General features: G+C 54.7%; 2 protein-coding genes across 3 annotated transcripts; both read left to right on the top strand.

The window, feature by feature from the left end:
* The first annotated feature begins 3,301 nt into the window (after positions 1-3,301).
* RPS19 (ribosomal protein S19) lies at positions 3,302-7,619 on the top strand. Of its 2 annotated transcripts, none has more exons than XM_056136794.1 (6): positions 3,302-3,374; positions 3,791-3,861; positions 4,110-4,210; positions 6,730-6,913; positions 7,205-7,259; positions 7,550-7,619. In XM_056136794.1, the coding sequence occupies exons 2-6, from the start codon at positions 3,791-3,793 to the stop codon at positions 7,574-7,576; spliced, it is 438 nt and encodes a 145-aa protein (XP_055992769.1). In that variant the 5' UTR covers positions 3,302-3,374; the 3' UTR covers positions 7,577-7,619. The 2 variants fall into 2 exon arrangements, with proteins under 2 accessions (XP_055992769.1, XP_055992770.1); XM_056136795.1 differs by lacking the exon at positions 3,302-3,374 and adding an exon at positions 3,484-3,528.
* Positions 7,620-12,087: 4,468 nt separating this feature from the next.
* Positions 12,088-15,043, top strand: CD79A (CD79a molecule). Its single transcript, XM_056136788.1, has 5 exons — positions 12,088-12,164; positions 13,433-13,717; positions 13,810-13,928; positions 14,567-14,635; positions 14,758-15,043. Exons 1-5 carry the CDS (start codon positions 12,089-12,091, stop codon positions 14,869-14,871), a joined length of 663 nt encoding a protein of 220 aa, XP_055992763.1. The 5' UTR covers position 12,088; the 3' UTR covers positions 14,872-15,043.
* The last annotated feature ends 42 nt before the right edge of the window (positions 15,044-15,085 follow it).

Raw genomic sequence — 15,085 nt, 5'->3', positions numbered from 1 at the left:
AATTGGGGCCAGAATGATAGCACAAGAGGTATTTGTTTTGCATGCAGCCAATCCATTTGACCTTCAGCACTGCCTATGGCAACCTGAGCCAGGATAGCCCCTGATCACTGCTGGGTGTGGTCCAAAGGTTCCCCCTAAATATATATTTATAAATTTTACCTAAGCTACATTCTTCCCCAAACCCTATATTATCACTGTCTCTTTAGTGAGGCATTATACAATTTCTTGGAGAGCTTTATATATAATAAAATAAACTTAAATGATCCTATTGGTATTTTAAAATGTGCATCAGAAACTTTGTAATTCATGGTGCTTTAACAAAATTTAGTTTTAGAAAAAAAAGTTCATCAGAAATGTATGATAAAAGCAATATAAATTCTATACAATATGAGCACAGTTAAACATGCATACAAATACATATTCAAACACATTTGTTGGTTCTGAGGGGGAAATCTGAGTTACTCTAAGAACATTCTTTGGGGCTGGAGAGATAGCACAGCGGGTAGGGCGTTTACCTTGCACGCGGGCCTACCCAGGTTCGATTCCCAGCATCCCATGTAGTCCCCTGAGCACCACCAGGGGTAACTACTGAGTGCAGAGCCAGGAGTAACCCCTGTGCATCGCCAGGTGTGACCCCCCCCAAAAAAAGAAAAGCAGAAAAAAAAGAACATTCTTTGGGGGCTCTGAGTACAGCCAGATGTGGACAAAAAAACAAAAATACAGTGGGTCAGGCACCTGGCTTACATGTGGTCAACTTGGGTTCAATTCCCAGCACTACATGTGGTCTCCTGAACACAGGAGTGAACCCTGAACAAAGACCCAGGAGTAAAGCCCTGAGCACTGCTGGGTGTGGCTCAAAAGCAAAAAAAAAAAAAAAAACCTGAAATGCTGTCTTTTCAATGTAAAAAAAATTAGAGGAGGCAGGGGAGACAGTTGGGGCATGAGAGTCAGCTCAACTGGCTAGAGAGAACTCTGCATGCACTAGGTAGGCCTGGGTTCAATCCCAGGATCCCATGCTCCCCTAAGCACAACCAGGAACAACCCACCCCAGTGCCTGTGACTCCTAAACAAAACTTAGTTTAAATGTGTCCTTTCTGCAACTAGCTAACAATTTAATTTATTTATTTACTGGTGATGCTAAGGGATTTCTTATGCCTCTGTGCTTATTGATCACTCCTGTCAGGGCTCAGAACCATACGCCAGGGATGGAACTCAGGTGGGCTGCATGCAAGGCAAGGGTCCAACTTACTATACTATACCTTCATCCCCGAAGCTAACATTTTTCCTTTTTCTGTTTTGTTTTTGGGGTCATACCTCGCAGTACTCAGGAAAGGCTCTAGGCTCAGGGATCACTCAGGAAGGATCACTGGTAGGCTCAGAGGACCACATAGGATACCCGGGATAAAACCCAGGTTAGGGCTGGAGCAGTAGTACAATGGGTAGGGCATTTGCCTTGCATGAGGTGACTTAGGTTCAATCCCCAGGATCCCATATGGTCACCCAAGCACTGCCAGGAGTAATTCCTGAATGCAGAGCAAGGAGAAGCCCCCGAACAGGAAAAAAAAAAATTCCTGGTCAGTCACATGCAAAACACGTGCCCTACCCACTGTGCTATAGCTCGGTACCCAGAAAAAATATCTATTGATGCCGTGCACCCTATAAAGGAGCAACAAGTTCAAAACGGCACATTGTTGGGATCTCAGTCACTCACTAAATTTATTTTTTTGTTTGTTTGTTTGGGGGTCACAGTCAGCAGTGCTTAGTACTTACTTCTGGCTCTGCCCTCAGAGATCACTCCTGATGGATTCAGGGGACTGTAAACTTCCTAAATTTTTTTTCATTTTATTTCTTTTTGTGTTTTGGAAATATAAAGGTTTCTTGGAAAGCAAAGGGGGAAAGAAAAGAAACTCCCCAGTTTGAAAGAAACTTAGTATAGGACTAAGTTCAAATAACATTTTTTGTTTGGTTGGTTTTGGATGGGGGGGAGAGGGAGTGGTGGGGCTACACCCAGCGGTGCTCAGGGATTATTTCTGGTTTTGTGCTCAGGAATAACTCCTGGCATGGCTGGAGTGTGTGGGGGACCATATGTGATGTCTTCATAGACTGTATGCAGGGCAAGCACCCGATCTGCTGTACTATCTCTCGCCCTCTCCCCATTATATTTTTAAAAATTGATGACGGAGCCACACCCAGCTCTGCTTAGGGCTTATTCCTGGCTCTGTGCTCAGAGATGACTCCTGGTAAGGATCAAGGGATCATATGGGGATCCAGGGATGGAACCCATGTTGGCCACATGCAAGGCAAATGCCCTGCCTGCTGTATTCCTGACCCCAAATATATATATACACATATATATCCATATATATATACATATTTGGTTGGAAGTGGGGGACGTTGAGACACACTCAGCCGGCGGTGCTCAGGATTCTGCAGGCCGTGCAAGGGTTCTAACCCAGTTCGGCCACTAACAAGACGAGAAATACCTCAGTCCCCTGTACTCTCTCTCCGGACCCATCCGTTTAATTTTTACTCGTTTTCAAATGAAGAGAGTCTTGAGAATGGAAGTGGACACCTTGCACAAACCAGCCAAGATGAGAGAAGTTGAGCCAAAGGCTGAATGAACACATCCAGGCACTAGGAGGCAGAGCCGAACGAAAAGGGAGGTCCCGCCTCCTCCCTTTTGTCTCTTCCCTTATCTCCTCCCTCCCATCTCGGCCTCAGTATCGCGCCCATCTCCCAGGCACTGATGAAGCAACTTCCGCCCTTAAAAGGGCGGGGCTTCCGCCTTATCCTGTTCTCGCGAGCACCGGCTACCAAAGAAGGGAAAACGGTGGCCACACTTCTTCCTTGCGCTTCCTTGAGGTTCGCCGTTATAGTTCCGCCCTAACTACCCCCACGTCCGGCCTGAAAAACCTCTCTCCTCCGGAAGAGGGATCGTCCTGATGAGGACGTTGACAATGACGAAGTCTCATTTCTGCACACCCAACTTCCGCCATCAGTGTCTCTCCTCCGTCACCCCAACCACCCCGCCAACTGTTGCTCCCAGCCACAGAGAAAAACGAACCCGGGTTCCCCCCACATACAACTTAATACCGAGCACCCTCTGCTCGGTAAAAGCTGCGGGAAAGGAAGAGCGAGGAGGGAACGGGTCTTCCCCGCCCTTCCTCGATTTTCCGCTTTGCCTTCCCGCCCTCTCACGGCACCGCCCATGTCGGCAGACGCGAAGCCACACTCGCCCTCAGAGGGGCGGAGCCGCCTTTTCCAAACCTGCTCTCGCGAGCTCTCAGAAATCTCGCGAGACCCGGCACCCGACTTGTGCGCCCGGGAAACCCCGTGGCTCCCTTTCCCCTGGCTGGCAGCGCGGAGGCCGCACGGTGAGGCGAGCGCTCCGGTTCGAGCCGGGCGCGGGGTGTCGGGGTCCGGTTCCCTCCGCCTGCCCGGCGTGTCCGGGTCCCGGGGCGGCCTCGCGTGGCCGCCCCGCCCCCTGAAACGGCGGCCACGTGCGAGCGGCAGGCCCGGACATGCCGGGTCAGCGCGCCCTGGGGACCGAGGCTGGGCCTGGTGGGCACGGGCGAGGGCGGGGAAGTGCTCCGGCAGCGGTTCCGGGGACGCGTCGGGTCTCCGCGACCGGGCAGGCGGCGGTGGACGGCCCGTGGGGCTCGTCGGCGCCGGGCAGCCCCGGGAAGCCCGTGCGGTGGGGCACGGAGAGGGGCTTGTGGGAAGCCGCGGGCGTGCGGCGCCGCGCTGAGCCCCGCCGGCCGCGCGCTCACGCGCTCGCTCTCGCCCGCAGATGCCTGGAGTTACTGTAAAAGACGTGAACCAGCAGGAGTTCGTCAGAGCTCTGGCAGCTTTTCTCAAAAAGTGAGTGCGGGGCCTGGGGTCGGTCGTGCTGGGGGCCGCCAGGCGGGGTCCCTCGGGGCTTGCAGACAGGGCGGCCGGTCTGCGGGGCCGGGGGCAGCGCTGGCTGTAGGCCCGGCAGGAGGGAAGCGCCTCCTGTGTTGGGAAAGATCCAGCCACTGCTGGCCTCCAGCTGGTGCCTGCAGGGAGCCGTGGGAGGTGAGGGTCTGGGGGAGCGGGGCTGCCCTCACTGGCCCCTTCCCTTCTCCCAGGTCCGGGAAGCTGAAAGTCCCTGAATGGGTGGACACCGTCAAGCTGGCCAAACATAAGGAGCTGGCGCCCTACGATGAGAACTGGTTCTACACGCGAGCTGGTGAGTCCTGGGGCTGGGCGGTGGGGTGACCCCGGGGACCATGGCTGCGAGCTCTTTCCCCACCCGCAAAGTGGCCGGAGCATCCTTTGGCTCCGTGGGGCCTGGTGTGGCTTGCGTGGCCTCCGCTCACTTGGTGTGCGTCTGCCTGATCACTTGGCAGAGGGCCTTGTGAGGCCTTGTCTCCGTCTGCCAGGAGAGGTTTATTTCCATCTTCACTGAGTTTCTCCGCGCCCCCCCACTCCGGAGAGGGGGCAGAGAACGTAAGGTTTGAAACCAAACTGTGCGGTTGGTGTGAGGATCAGCTGAATGCAGGATGTGCCTTTTGTTGGTTTGTTTTGGGGGCTGCACCTGACTCTGCTCAGGAATTGTTACTGGCTGTGTTCAGGGAGCCATAAGGGGTGCTAGGGATCAAACAACGGATTGACCATATGCAAGGCCTTACCGTCTGTACTATCTGGCCCGATGAGTGGTTCTTCAAAATAATGTTTCTCACCCTGCCTGCGTGGTGGTGTTGACACCAGTGTTTTTCCGTCTCTGTACCTCAGCTATTGCAGGGATGTTCCTATAGACTGCATTCTCACTGGCTTTCTCACTCCTGTATCTCACATGCTGAGCATCTTGCTGGGTAGTTTATTGCTCTGAATGCTGAAAGTCGCAGCTTCCCAGAAGTTGCCCCTTAGGGCCACCCTGTGCCAGCTCCGTGACCTTCATTCAGGACTCTGGCCTTATAGTTCATATTCTTTTTCCAGTGGAGTAAGGATATCTCTCCTGAGTTTAGGAGGAGATGGTCGGTCCAGCATTCCTTACCCTGATGGGTTCCTGGCATTCATTATCAGCAGCAGATGCCCACTGGGCCATGCTGTCACCAGGTGACACTGGCTTCTGATGTAGGCTTCCTACCTGCCTACTCTTTGTTTGTGCTTTCAGGAAGGAATTGAGGCTGCTTAGAGCCTGCCAAGACACCACTACCCCCACCCCTGCCCTCATTGACTCTAGGCCACATTTCATGCCTGTTTTCTGGGTGAGGTCCAGTGACGGCCAGATCTCAAGACCCCCAGGTTCATGCCTTTAAGCATGCAGGGACCCCCATCTGCATGGTTGTCTGGCTATACCCCACCTGTTCTTCGATCTTTCATTTTTGATATGCAAAGCACCTTTCTGAGCCTCGTAGTCCTGGGGGTCTTGAGTCTGTTTCCAGGTTTGCTGCTGCCCTCCGCAGTGGAAGGGTTGCTGTTGAATCCAACAGTTTCAAAACCCTCATCCGGGGGAGAGGGGTCTAGAATGTTCCCACTTGGTGTGGTCAGTGCATCTCTTGGTATCCTGGCTGTAGAGGGAGCATGGGGGTGCTTGTCTTTAACTTTGTCAGCCACTGCTACCTCAAATTCACTGAATCAGGAATTGGAGTCTACAGGGACCTGGAGGTGAGCCAGTAGGGCCCAATATCTCTTCCTACATTGAGGAAGGTCTCGGGCCAGAGGTACAGGGTTACTCCAGAGAGCCTCGGGTCAGGCTTGGGTTATGAATTCGTCCTGGGGGGGCCAACTCCTCAGTTTGTACTAGTGGAGGTGGCTGGAGTAAGGTTGGGAGGGTGAAAGGCCAGCTTCATGGGGGGGTGGGGGTTTTTCATATCATGTCAGCCCAGTGGGGGTCACACTTGGTAGTGCTCTAGGGACCTTAAGTCACATACATGTACTGCTGGGTTAGCTATATGCAGGGCAAACACCTTACTCCCATAACTAGCTCTTGGGCTCCAAGGAGGTACTGAGTAATTTTGTTGTTTGAAGGGGGGGGTGGTCATCTAAGAGTTTGGGAACCTTTGCTTTGGGGATGAGGAGGACAGGAACAGCTCTGCCACAAGGCCGCTGTCCTGCCACCTAGCTGTCTCACTCTGGAATCTTTAAGGTTCTCTCGCCCCTGTGTACAGCATGGTAGGGGTGCAGGAAGGACTTGGGGAACTGGGCTTTGAATTGGTCTTTAAGGGAGGGGTTTCCGTGAAGGGACCTAGCAGTTGGAATGAGTGGGTGCTGGTGGATGCCTGGAAGGAGGACAACAGTAATGGGGGGGTGGTATTTACAGGACTTTGTTCTTGGTGTTTTGGATCCTAAGGGTTGAGCCAAGGCTTCATTCATGCTACAGGCGCACCCCCAAACCACATCATGAATACGCTCTGGATTGGTTTTCAAGCGAGGCCAGCAGTAGGGAGACCAGGGCTCTGGGTGGACAGCACAGGGCTTCTGAAGAGGGGGTGTGGCCTTGGGCCCCCTAAACCTGCAGCTGGTGTAGGAGCCTAGTACAGCACAAGCTTCTGTGGCAGTGGTGAGACTGTCCACAGGGTCCCAGCTGGCTGACAGTGAGCTTGGGTGGAATCGGCATCTTAGGCTGTGGGGTCCCGGCGCTCTGTTCATGGAGGAGGGTCTGAACTCAGGGTGATGGGCCCCAGGACCCTGCTTGGGCTTTTCTGGGGAGGAGACAGTTGCACGTGTGGCGGGTTCTCAAGTGTCTCCCCGCCCCACCCCCAGCCTCCACAGCGCGGCACCTGTACCTGCGGGGCGGCGCAGGGGTCGGCTCCATGACCAAGATCTACGGGGGGCGACAGAGGAACGGTGTCATGCCCAGCCACTTCAGCAGAGGTTCCAAGAGCGTGGCACGCCGTGTCCTGCAGGCTCTAGAGGGGCTGAAGATGGTGGAGAAGGACCAAGATGGGTAAGGGGGTGGGGTGCCCGCACCTCTCTGGCTGACTACCCCGGGCTCCGGGAAGGTAATTTAGTGACTGTCTGCTTTCATTAGCTTGCTCGTTAACTTATCCCGATTGATTTTTCAGGGCTTTTGATCTAATGCTTGCACAAACGACACCCCGTCAGCTCCTGGGGGGCTCCCTCCCACCCTACCCCCAGCTCGTTAGAATGCTGTAGGCTGGGGCCCCTCTGGCACTTGGGTGGATGTGGTGCGGTCCTAGGCTGCATTTGTCCTCACAGGGCTGTGGTTCCTCCACAGGGGCCGTAAGCTGACACCTCAGGGACAAAGAGATCTGGACAGAATCGCCGGACAGGTGAGGCTGTTGGGACAAGGACAGGGGCTCTGGGTGCAGCTGGCCAGCTCCGTCACCCTCTAGGCATACTGGAGCATCATATTTTGGGACCTTCAGGGGATTAGGGGTTGCCCTCAAATAGTCTCCACTTCCAGGGAACCTGAAAGCTGGGGGAGGGTTCTGTGAAGTGGGAGGCACCTGGGGTTGCCTGGACCAGAAACAAGGACCCTTGAGGCCACCAGGTGGGGTGTGGGCACAGGGTGGCGGGCAGAACCGATCACAGGTCTCCACTCATCTCCTCTTCCCTACAGGTGGCTGCTGCCAACAAGAAGCATTAGATTCTGATGCTGCTGGTTAATAAAGCGCCTCATTCGTACCCTGGTCTGGGCCTCATGACTGGCTCTCCTGGGGGGAGGAGGTGGACTGTGACCCCAGAGCTCACCTGCTTGTCAGCATCCTGCCTTGGCAAGCTCCCAGAGCTGAGGATGGAAGACACATGGGCACCCCTGGCACGGTTGGGTTCCGCTGTGAAATGGGACGGGACCTGGAATCAGACCTGGCCTTGGGCCATGCCGTTCAGGTTCAGATTCCAGTGGTGGCAGGGGGCTGAGATGTAGGGCACTGGGTTCAGGAGGTCTGAGGCACGGAGCAGAGAGATCTGGCAGCCAGACACTTTGCAGATGGGCACCTAGAGTGCTTCTGATTTGGAGAGAGGCAAGGAAGTCACAGATGGGTTGCTCTGAGGCCAATTGCCCCAATTTAGCTGGTTGAGGATAGAGGATCCAGAGGTACAGTCCACTTATTGCACCAAGCTTAAGCTGCGGATATATCTACGTTCCCTGCAGGCCGCCTGTCAGCCACTAGGGGGCAGTCGAGGTTCATTAACCTGCCTCAGGAATGAGGCAGGCATGTGCTATTCAGCCTGGCCTAGAGCTTTCAGGTGTTGGGATGTACCGCCTTCGCCTGAGGAAAAGGGGCTGCTGTGTCCAGGATTTACTGAACAAGCTGTGCAGAGCGGGATTGTGTCAGTAATGGAAATAAGAGAGCCCCTTCAGTTGTCTTGGGTGAAGTTCAGCAACGGCATTTGCAGGTGTGGGTGATAAGCACCCTTGGGCTTGCACATTTGGTGGAATGGGGCCAGCATAAAGGGACAGGGGGAAAAAAAAAAAAAGGACAGGGAAGCCTGCTTAGCTTGCTGCCACACATCTCGCAGGGATTCCAGGTCCAATACCTGGCAACACCAGATGTGGTCCCAAGCCCTCAGGTTCCCCAAGTAGGGATACCTCCCCTGAGGTTTCCATCTGAGCTCCAGACAAGGGGCTGGAGTGACTTTCAAGCCAGTCAGGTATCCTGCTCTGTTTTTTTTTTTTTTTTTTTTATTGAATCACTGTGGGAAAGGTTACAAAGCTTTCAGGTTTATGTCTCAGTCATGCAAATATCAAACACATTTCCCTTTACCAATACTTATTTTTTACCATGAAGAACCCCAATAAAACCCCTCCCCGTCCCTGTGAGGCAGATGAATTCTAGTTAACACTATCTGCTTTGATTAGATTCATTGTTTCAATAAAAGATTCACCACTATTATTTAGAGTTTACCCCCCCCCCCAAATCAGACATGCTGAAAAAGCATTGTGAAGTGATTTGCTTTCTACGGCTGGGTTCAAGAATTAAATGTTGGTTTTGGATTTCTGCTCTTTTACCTATTGACCCTGGAAGTATTTCTACTGAAAGTCAGATAGTTAAGAAATTGGTTTCTGTGTTCTGGAGTCGTGGCCGTGCTGGAGAGCCGCTCGCGGGGGGCAACCGGTGGCCTCCGTAGGGCGTGAAGGGCGGAGCGAAACGCCCCCCTTCCCATGAGGTTTTAGTCGCCCCCACACTCCCGGCTCATACCTGCTGTCCACAAGGCTCCCATGTTGCCGCCATCTTTCTTTCCAGAGAGGAGAGGGCGAATGGGGCAACACCCTTTCCCCTCCGGCAGACTTGATGGCCTGGATCAATGCATAGTCCGTTCACTTTTCTGCTCCAAGCTGCTGTGTTCTGCATTAAGTCCTTGTGCTTCTGGGGCCGTGGCCGTGCTGGAGAGCCGCTCGCGGGGGGCAACTGGTAACCTCGGTAGGGCGTGAAGGACGGACCAGAACGCTCCCCTTCCCATGAGGTTTTAGTCGCCCCCACACCCCCGGCTCATACCTGCTGTCCACAAGGCTCCCATGTGGCCGCCATCTTTCTTTCCAGAGGGAGGAGGGCGGAAGGGAGCAACACCCTTTCCCCTCTGGGCAGAAATGATTGCCTGGATTAACGCATAGTTCTTTCACTTTTCTGCTCCAAGCTGCTGGGTTCTGCATTATATCCTGCTCTGTTTATATGGTCATGTTTGGTGGCTTCACACTGCAGCTGAACAGCAGTCCTGCCTTCCCTGGGCTCTGCCACCTCATTCTGCCTATGCCGGGATTTGCCGCCCAGAGTCTCCCTACAGTGAGCACCTGAGGAACTTGGGTCCACGGACATGATTCACCTGCCCACGCAACATGACATGGCTCCCTCTGAGCCTTACTTCAGTTTCTTCAGATGGAGGTGGGATGCCTGGAACAAGGTTAAGACCTTGCACACTTGCAACCCTTGTTAAATCCCCAGTCCAAATCCCTGCCACTACGTAATGCCTACAAAGCAAGGCCAGGGAGCACTCCTGGGTGTGGTCTCCCTTGCCCAGCTAGCAGGGCAGTAGCTGACACAAAGGGACATGTAGTGCTCATGTGGTTCAAAGTCAGCTGCTGAACCCACTCACCCATCACAGCACGGAAATGACCTTGTGATGGGGAATATCAAGGTAAAGCCGGAAGATGGCTCACACCTGAATGCCTGTCTGACATGGATGAGACCTAAGATTTGGTTCCTGGTACCACCTGGGCCCCTGAGACTGCCCCGATTTAGCTAGCCCCCACACCACTTGGCCCAGGAATTGAAGCCAGGGGCCACATTGCTGGACTTGAGCATTAGTGGGCCCATCTCCCAAGCCTCAGATCCACAGCAGAGCCCACACAGGGACCCCTATGCTTGCCTGGAATGAACCCTGAGCACTGCCAGATGTAGCCCAAACCACTCCCCCCCCCCCCCCCCCAAATAAATCCATAGTGTGGGCTGGGGCCGGGGCTGTGACTCAGTGGTAGGGCTGGACAGAGAGTGCAACAGGTAAGGTGCTTGCCTTGCACATGGCTGACCCTGATTCGATCCCCAAAACCACATTGTGTTTCCCAAGTTCTGCCAGGAGTGATCCCTGAGCGCTGCTAGGTGGTGTTGCCCCAAAATAACAAAAGTAGGACCAGAGAAGTTGTATAGGGGGTAAGGGGCTTGCCTTGCACGTGTCAATCCTGGTTTGAATTTGTGGCACGACATACACTCCCACATGTATCACCAAGGGACCCCCCCGCCACAAACCCCAAACCTGCTGAGACCATCCCAGGAGATGGCCTCATCAATAAAATTCTCACTTCACCTTGCAAGCCTGCATACACCCAAGCGTGCACCCAGCCTGACCCTGGCAGCTGTGAGGGATGTGATCCCCAGCACCCGGTGCAGCTTCCGGCCACGCCCAAACGTGAGCAAGCACTGCAAGTAAAAGATTGTGCCCACCCCACCAATAACGTGTGTGCCCTGTGGGTACAACTGAAGTGTACCAGCACCACAACCAAGCATGCGTGCTAACTGCCCCCGCCCCCGCCCAAACCCCAGTTGGAGAAAAGGGGACAGTGCTGAGAAGTGCATTTCACAGCGGGATTGACTTTGGCCCCCTAATCCCTTGAGCACCCACCAGGACTAGCCACTTCCAGTGCCGGAATTCCCAACTCCTTAAAACCCCCGTTTTATTTTTTTTACACTTAATTTTTATTTAGAACTCCTTCACAAAATAAGAGGACTTTTGAACAAGTCCCATTTAAAGAAGTATATTCACATTGAGATTCAGTACTTTGAACTAAAATAATTGGAGGTTGGGTTGATTTTCTTGTTCATGCATCTGATGTTATGGCTCTCGTTGAAATACATGTAGATATATAAATTTTAAAACCCCCTTTTAATTAGTTTTTTGGGCTGGAGCGATAGCACAGCGGTAGGGCATTTGCCTTGCATGCAGCCAACATGGCCGACCCGAGTTCGATTCCTCCGCCCCTCTCGGAAAGCCCGGCAAGCTACCGAGAGTATCTCGCCCGCACGGCAGAGCCTGGCAAGCTCCCCGTGACGTACTCGATATGCCAAACACAGTAACAACAAAGTCTCCAATGAGACGTTACTGGGCCCGCTCGAGCAAATCGATGAACAACGGGAGGACAGTGACAGTGACAATTAGTTTGTTGGCATTTTTGATTGTACTTGGCAACACTCAGGGGTTACTCCTGGCTCTGCACTCAGGAATTACTCCTGTATATGGGACGCTGGAGATTGAACCCGAGTCAGCTGCGTGCAAGGCAAATGCCCTACCCGCTATAACATCACACCACCCCCTCAAACCCCCAGAGGTGAGAACTCGGGTGCTCTGAAAGGGGGACCAGTTTTGCCCAAGGTCCATGGACAGCCCCTCTTGTGCCCAGTAGCCCCAATCCCAGCTGCCTGGGGTTTCCAGCCGGCCAGCTCTGAGCAAGGCCCCTGTGCCCCAATCCCAGCCCTGGGGGAATTGTGGCCTTGCAGGTGCTGCGGTTTCTCTCAGGCCCAGCCCACCCTGAGCCTTGTTGAGGGACCAGTAGAGCCCATCTCCGGCCAGGCCAGGCAGGAAGTAGGGTGGGGCTTGGACACCAGTGAGGCGGATTCTGGTACCCCAGGACTGCTGCAGTCTAGACTGACCGCCTCACTGGGAGAAGATGTTGGGGGATCTCGGACTCTTCCAGACCTCTCCTGCCACCGTCTTCCTCATTTTGCTCTTTGCTGCTGACATGGGTATGTAGCCAGAAGGCCGACAGTGGGGAACGAAGAGTCAGGGAGATATGGGGGGGACTGTAGGCTGGGAACAAGGCCCAGGTCGAGGGAAGGGAACTGAAAGGTAGTGATGAGCCCTCAGGAAGGAGGTCTGGAGAAATGTATGCGAGGCTGGAGCAGGTTCTGTGGGGCTGGAGGGGAGCAGAAGCCGGACTCCCCAGCCCATCACCCCCACAGGTTCAAAATAAGGAACTCAGGTCACCCTTGAGCGGGTTCCAGAGCTGGGGACGGAAGGGGACGTTGGGGGTAGGAGGTCGCTTTGGGGTGCGGGGACTTTCTCCTCTGCTTGAATGCCACTGACCTGCCTCGCACAGGGAGTGACACTCCCAGGACCAGCTGACCCCTTGTCAGGGTGTGAATACAGAGTCAGAGGGCCTTCCAAGACTCCTGAGGAGCAGGGAAGGAGCCCCCCACTCCCTGAGATTGCTCCTTCTGTCCCTCCTTTTATCTTCCCTTTCCACTTGGGGGCGATGCTGAAAACCGGGGTCCCTGCTCACCTCTCTGGGCTCTTCCCTAGCCCCCAGCCCAGCCCAACCACTAAACCAACTCTGACCATCAGGTGGATACATGAGAGGGACAGAGAAAGGAGGGGCGGGCCCGGGCAACAGGACCCGCTAACCTAAAGACATCAGAAAAAGAGGCCCAGGGAGCTGCAATGGAAACTCCAGCCGTTCTGCGGCCCTGCCGATGCTGGGCAACAGAGCTGCCCTTCCTGAGCCTCCATTGTCCTGCCTATAAAATGGGGATAATAATAGAATCTTGGGAGGAGACGGGGTGTTGTTTTCTGTGCCCATGACACATGACTTCATGCCAGAAGGGCCTCCAGAAAGCAGTGCCTAAGCTGACTCTACAAGGAGCACTTGGATGGGGCACTGCTGTTTAAGTGTGGGGCAGGGACCATTCCAGGCATGAGAGGAGCGAGAGGAGCAAGGAATGAAAGACCGGGGGCAGAGGGTGGCATGGAATGGGCCGTGGCTGATGGGGGCTCTATCCCCATCTCAGGAGCCAGCTCTCCTCCCCCAGGAAGCCCCCCTCCCCTGGCTTCAGTCCCCTATCCCAGGGCTGTTTGTGCTCCCCAGGGAAAACTGGAGATCTCCCTCCAGGGGGCATCCTCCCAATGATGTACCACCATGGACACCCTTCCCACTCCCCCCATCCCTCGTCCCCGGCTGCAGTGCAGGGCCTTTGGGACCTTTGGGTGACCGTGGATGACACTCTTGTCCCTGCAGGCGCAGGCTCTGGGAACCTGGAGGTGACACCAGGCCCGCTGTCTCTGACAGTGGTTGAGGGCGACATGGCTCGCTTTGAGTGTTCCAACAATAGGAATAGCCCCAACATCACCTGGTGGTACAGTCTCCTCTATGCCAACCACTCGGAGGTCCTGAACAGCTCAAGTGGCAAGGTTGAACATATCATCAAGAAAGTGAAGAAAGAACATAGTGGCGTGTACTACTGCATAGTGATGGAAGGGAAACAGCGGGTGCGCTCCTGTGGCACCTACCTGCGCGTGCGCGGTGAGTGCCCCCCACCCCACCGCCCGCCCCGTATCCACCGGGGGACCGCTTCCCCCAACCCCCCCGACTCTGAACACAGCTCATCCCTGCAGAGCCAATTCCCAGACCCTTCCTGGACATGGGAGAGGGCACGAAGAACAACATCATCACCGCCGAGGGGGTCATTCTGCTCTTTTGCGCCGTGGTGCCCGGGACACTGCTTCTGTTTCGGGTGAGAGTGGCGGTGGGGGGCCGGGGACACCTCAAGAACTGGGAGAAAGATCGCACTTACCTTGTGGGGGCTAGGGGCTAGAGGATTGAGCACAAAGAAAAGGTCTTTGTTTATTTGGGCCTGGGGGGGGCACACCCTGCAGTGCTCAAGGGCTTTTCCTGATTCTGGGCTTGGGAGTGACCCTTGGTGGGGTGTTGGACTCTATGCAGTGCTCAGATGAAACCAGAGTTGGCTGAATGCAAGGCAAGCGCATTTCCTGCTGTACTATCTCTCCAGCCTGAGGAAGGGTTTTTGCTTTTGTTTTTTGTTTTGAGGCCACACCCAGCAGTGTTCAGGGCTGACTCTGGGCTCTGTGCTTAGAGATTGCTCCTGGGAGTGCTCAGGGGTTACTCCTGGCAGTGCTCAGGGAACTCCATGGGATGCCAGGGATTGAACATTGAACGTGGATCAGTCATGCACAAGGCAAATGCCCTACCCACAGTACTATCACTCTGCCCTCGTGGGGACACTGTGGGGGACTGCTGAGAGGACTCTGGCTAAACCAGAGATCTGCCACTTTTCCCACCCAATAAAACACTCCCTGGTGCCCAGAAGGGCCTGAAAACATCATCTCTTCCTCACCCCCCGTCCCCCCACAGAAGCGATGGCAGAACCTGAAGTTTGGGGTAGAGGCCCCGGATGACTATGAAGATGAAAATCTCTATGAGGTGAGTGGCAGGTGGGGCAGAGGCAGGAACGCTGCTAGAGGGGGGTTCTCCCTGGCATGGGCTGGGGGCAGGACCTCAGGACCAGGGAGCATCTGGAGTATGTCCCCCCGTTTCCCCACCAGGGCCTGAACCTCGATGACTGCTCCATGTACGAGGACATCTCACGGGGCCTCCAGGCCACCTACCAGGATGTGGGCAGCCTCCACATTGGAGACGTGCAGCTGGAGAAGCCCTGAGCCCACCAACCACCGGCAGCCCCTGCGCACCCCCAAACCCCAACCCCGACAGGTCTCTTCACAATCTGTCCAGTGTCCATTTCGCCTCAGGTTCACCCTTCTTCCTGCTAGACCATCCTCCCTCCCACAGGCCTACCCCCCCTATTTCCCCCTCCCCAGCATAATGAGCCCTTAATCGCTGCCTCTGGGGGAACTGATTGTAGCTGCCTCCTCA

This window comes from Sorex fumeus, unplaced genomic scaffold, assembly GCF_029834395.1.
Source record: "Sorex fumeus unplaced genomic scaffold, SorFum_2.1 ptg000122l, whole genome shotgun sequence".
NCBI lineage: Eukaryota > Metazoa > Chordata > Mammalia > Eulipotyphla > Soricidae > Sorex > Sorex fumeus.
This window is presented reverse-complemented; position numbering and strand designations above follow the sequence as displayed.

Bases quoted from the DNA above. Each gene is read 5' to 3' on its own strand.
- CD79A (XM_056136788.1), top strand. From the start codon at position 12,089: ATGTTGGGGGATCTCGGACTCTTCCAGACCTCTCCTGCCACCGTCTTC. The intron at 13,718-13,809 runs GTGAGTGCCCCC...TCATCCCTGCAG, and splicing joins CACCTACCTGCGCGTGCGCG to AGCCAATTCCCAGACCCTTC. The intron at 14,636-14,757 runs GTGAGTGGCAGG...TTTCCCCACCAG, and splicing joins AAGATGAAAATCTCTATGAG to GGCCTGAACCTCGATGACTG.
- RPS19 (XM_056136794.1), top strand. From the start codon at position 3,791: ATGCCTGGAGTTACTGTAAAAGACGTGAACCAGCAGGAGTTCGTCAGA. The intron at 4,211-6,729 runs GTGAGTCCTGGG...CCCCACCCCCAG, and splicing joins CTGGTTCTACACGCGAGCTG to CCTCCACAGCGCGGCACCTG. The intron at 7,260-7,549 runs GTGAGGCTGTTG...TCTTCCCTACAG, and splicing joins TGGACAGAATCGCCGGACAG to GTGGCTGCTGCCAACAAGAA.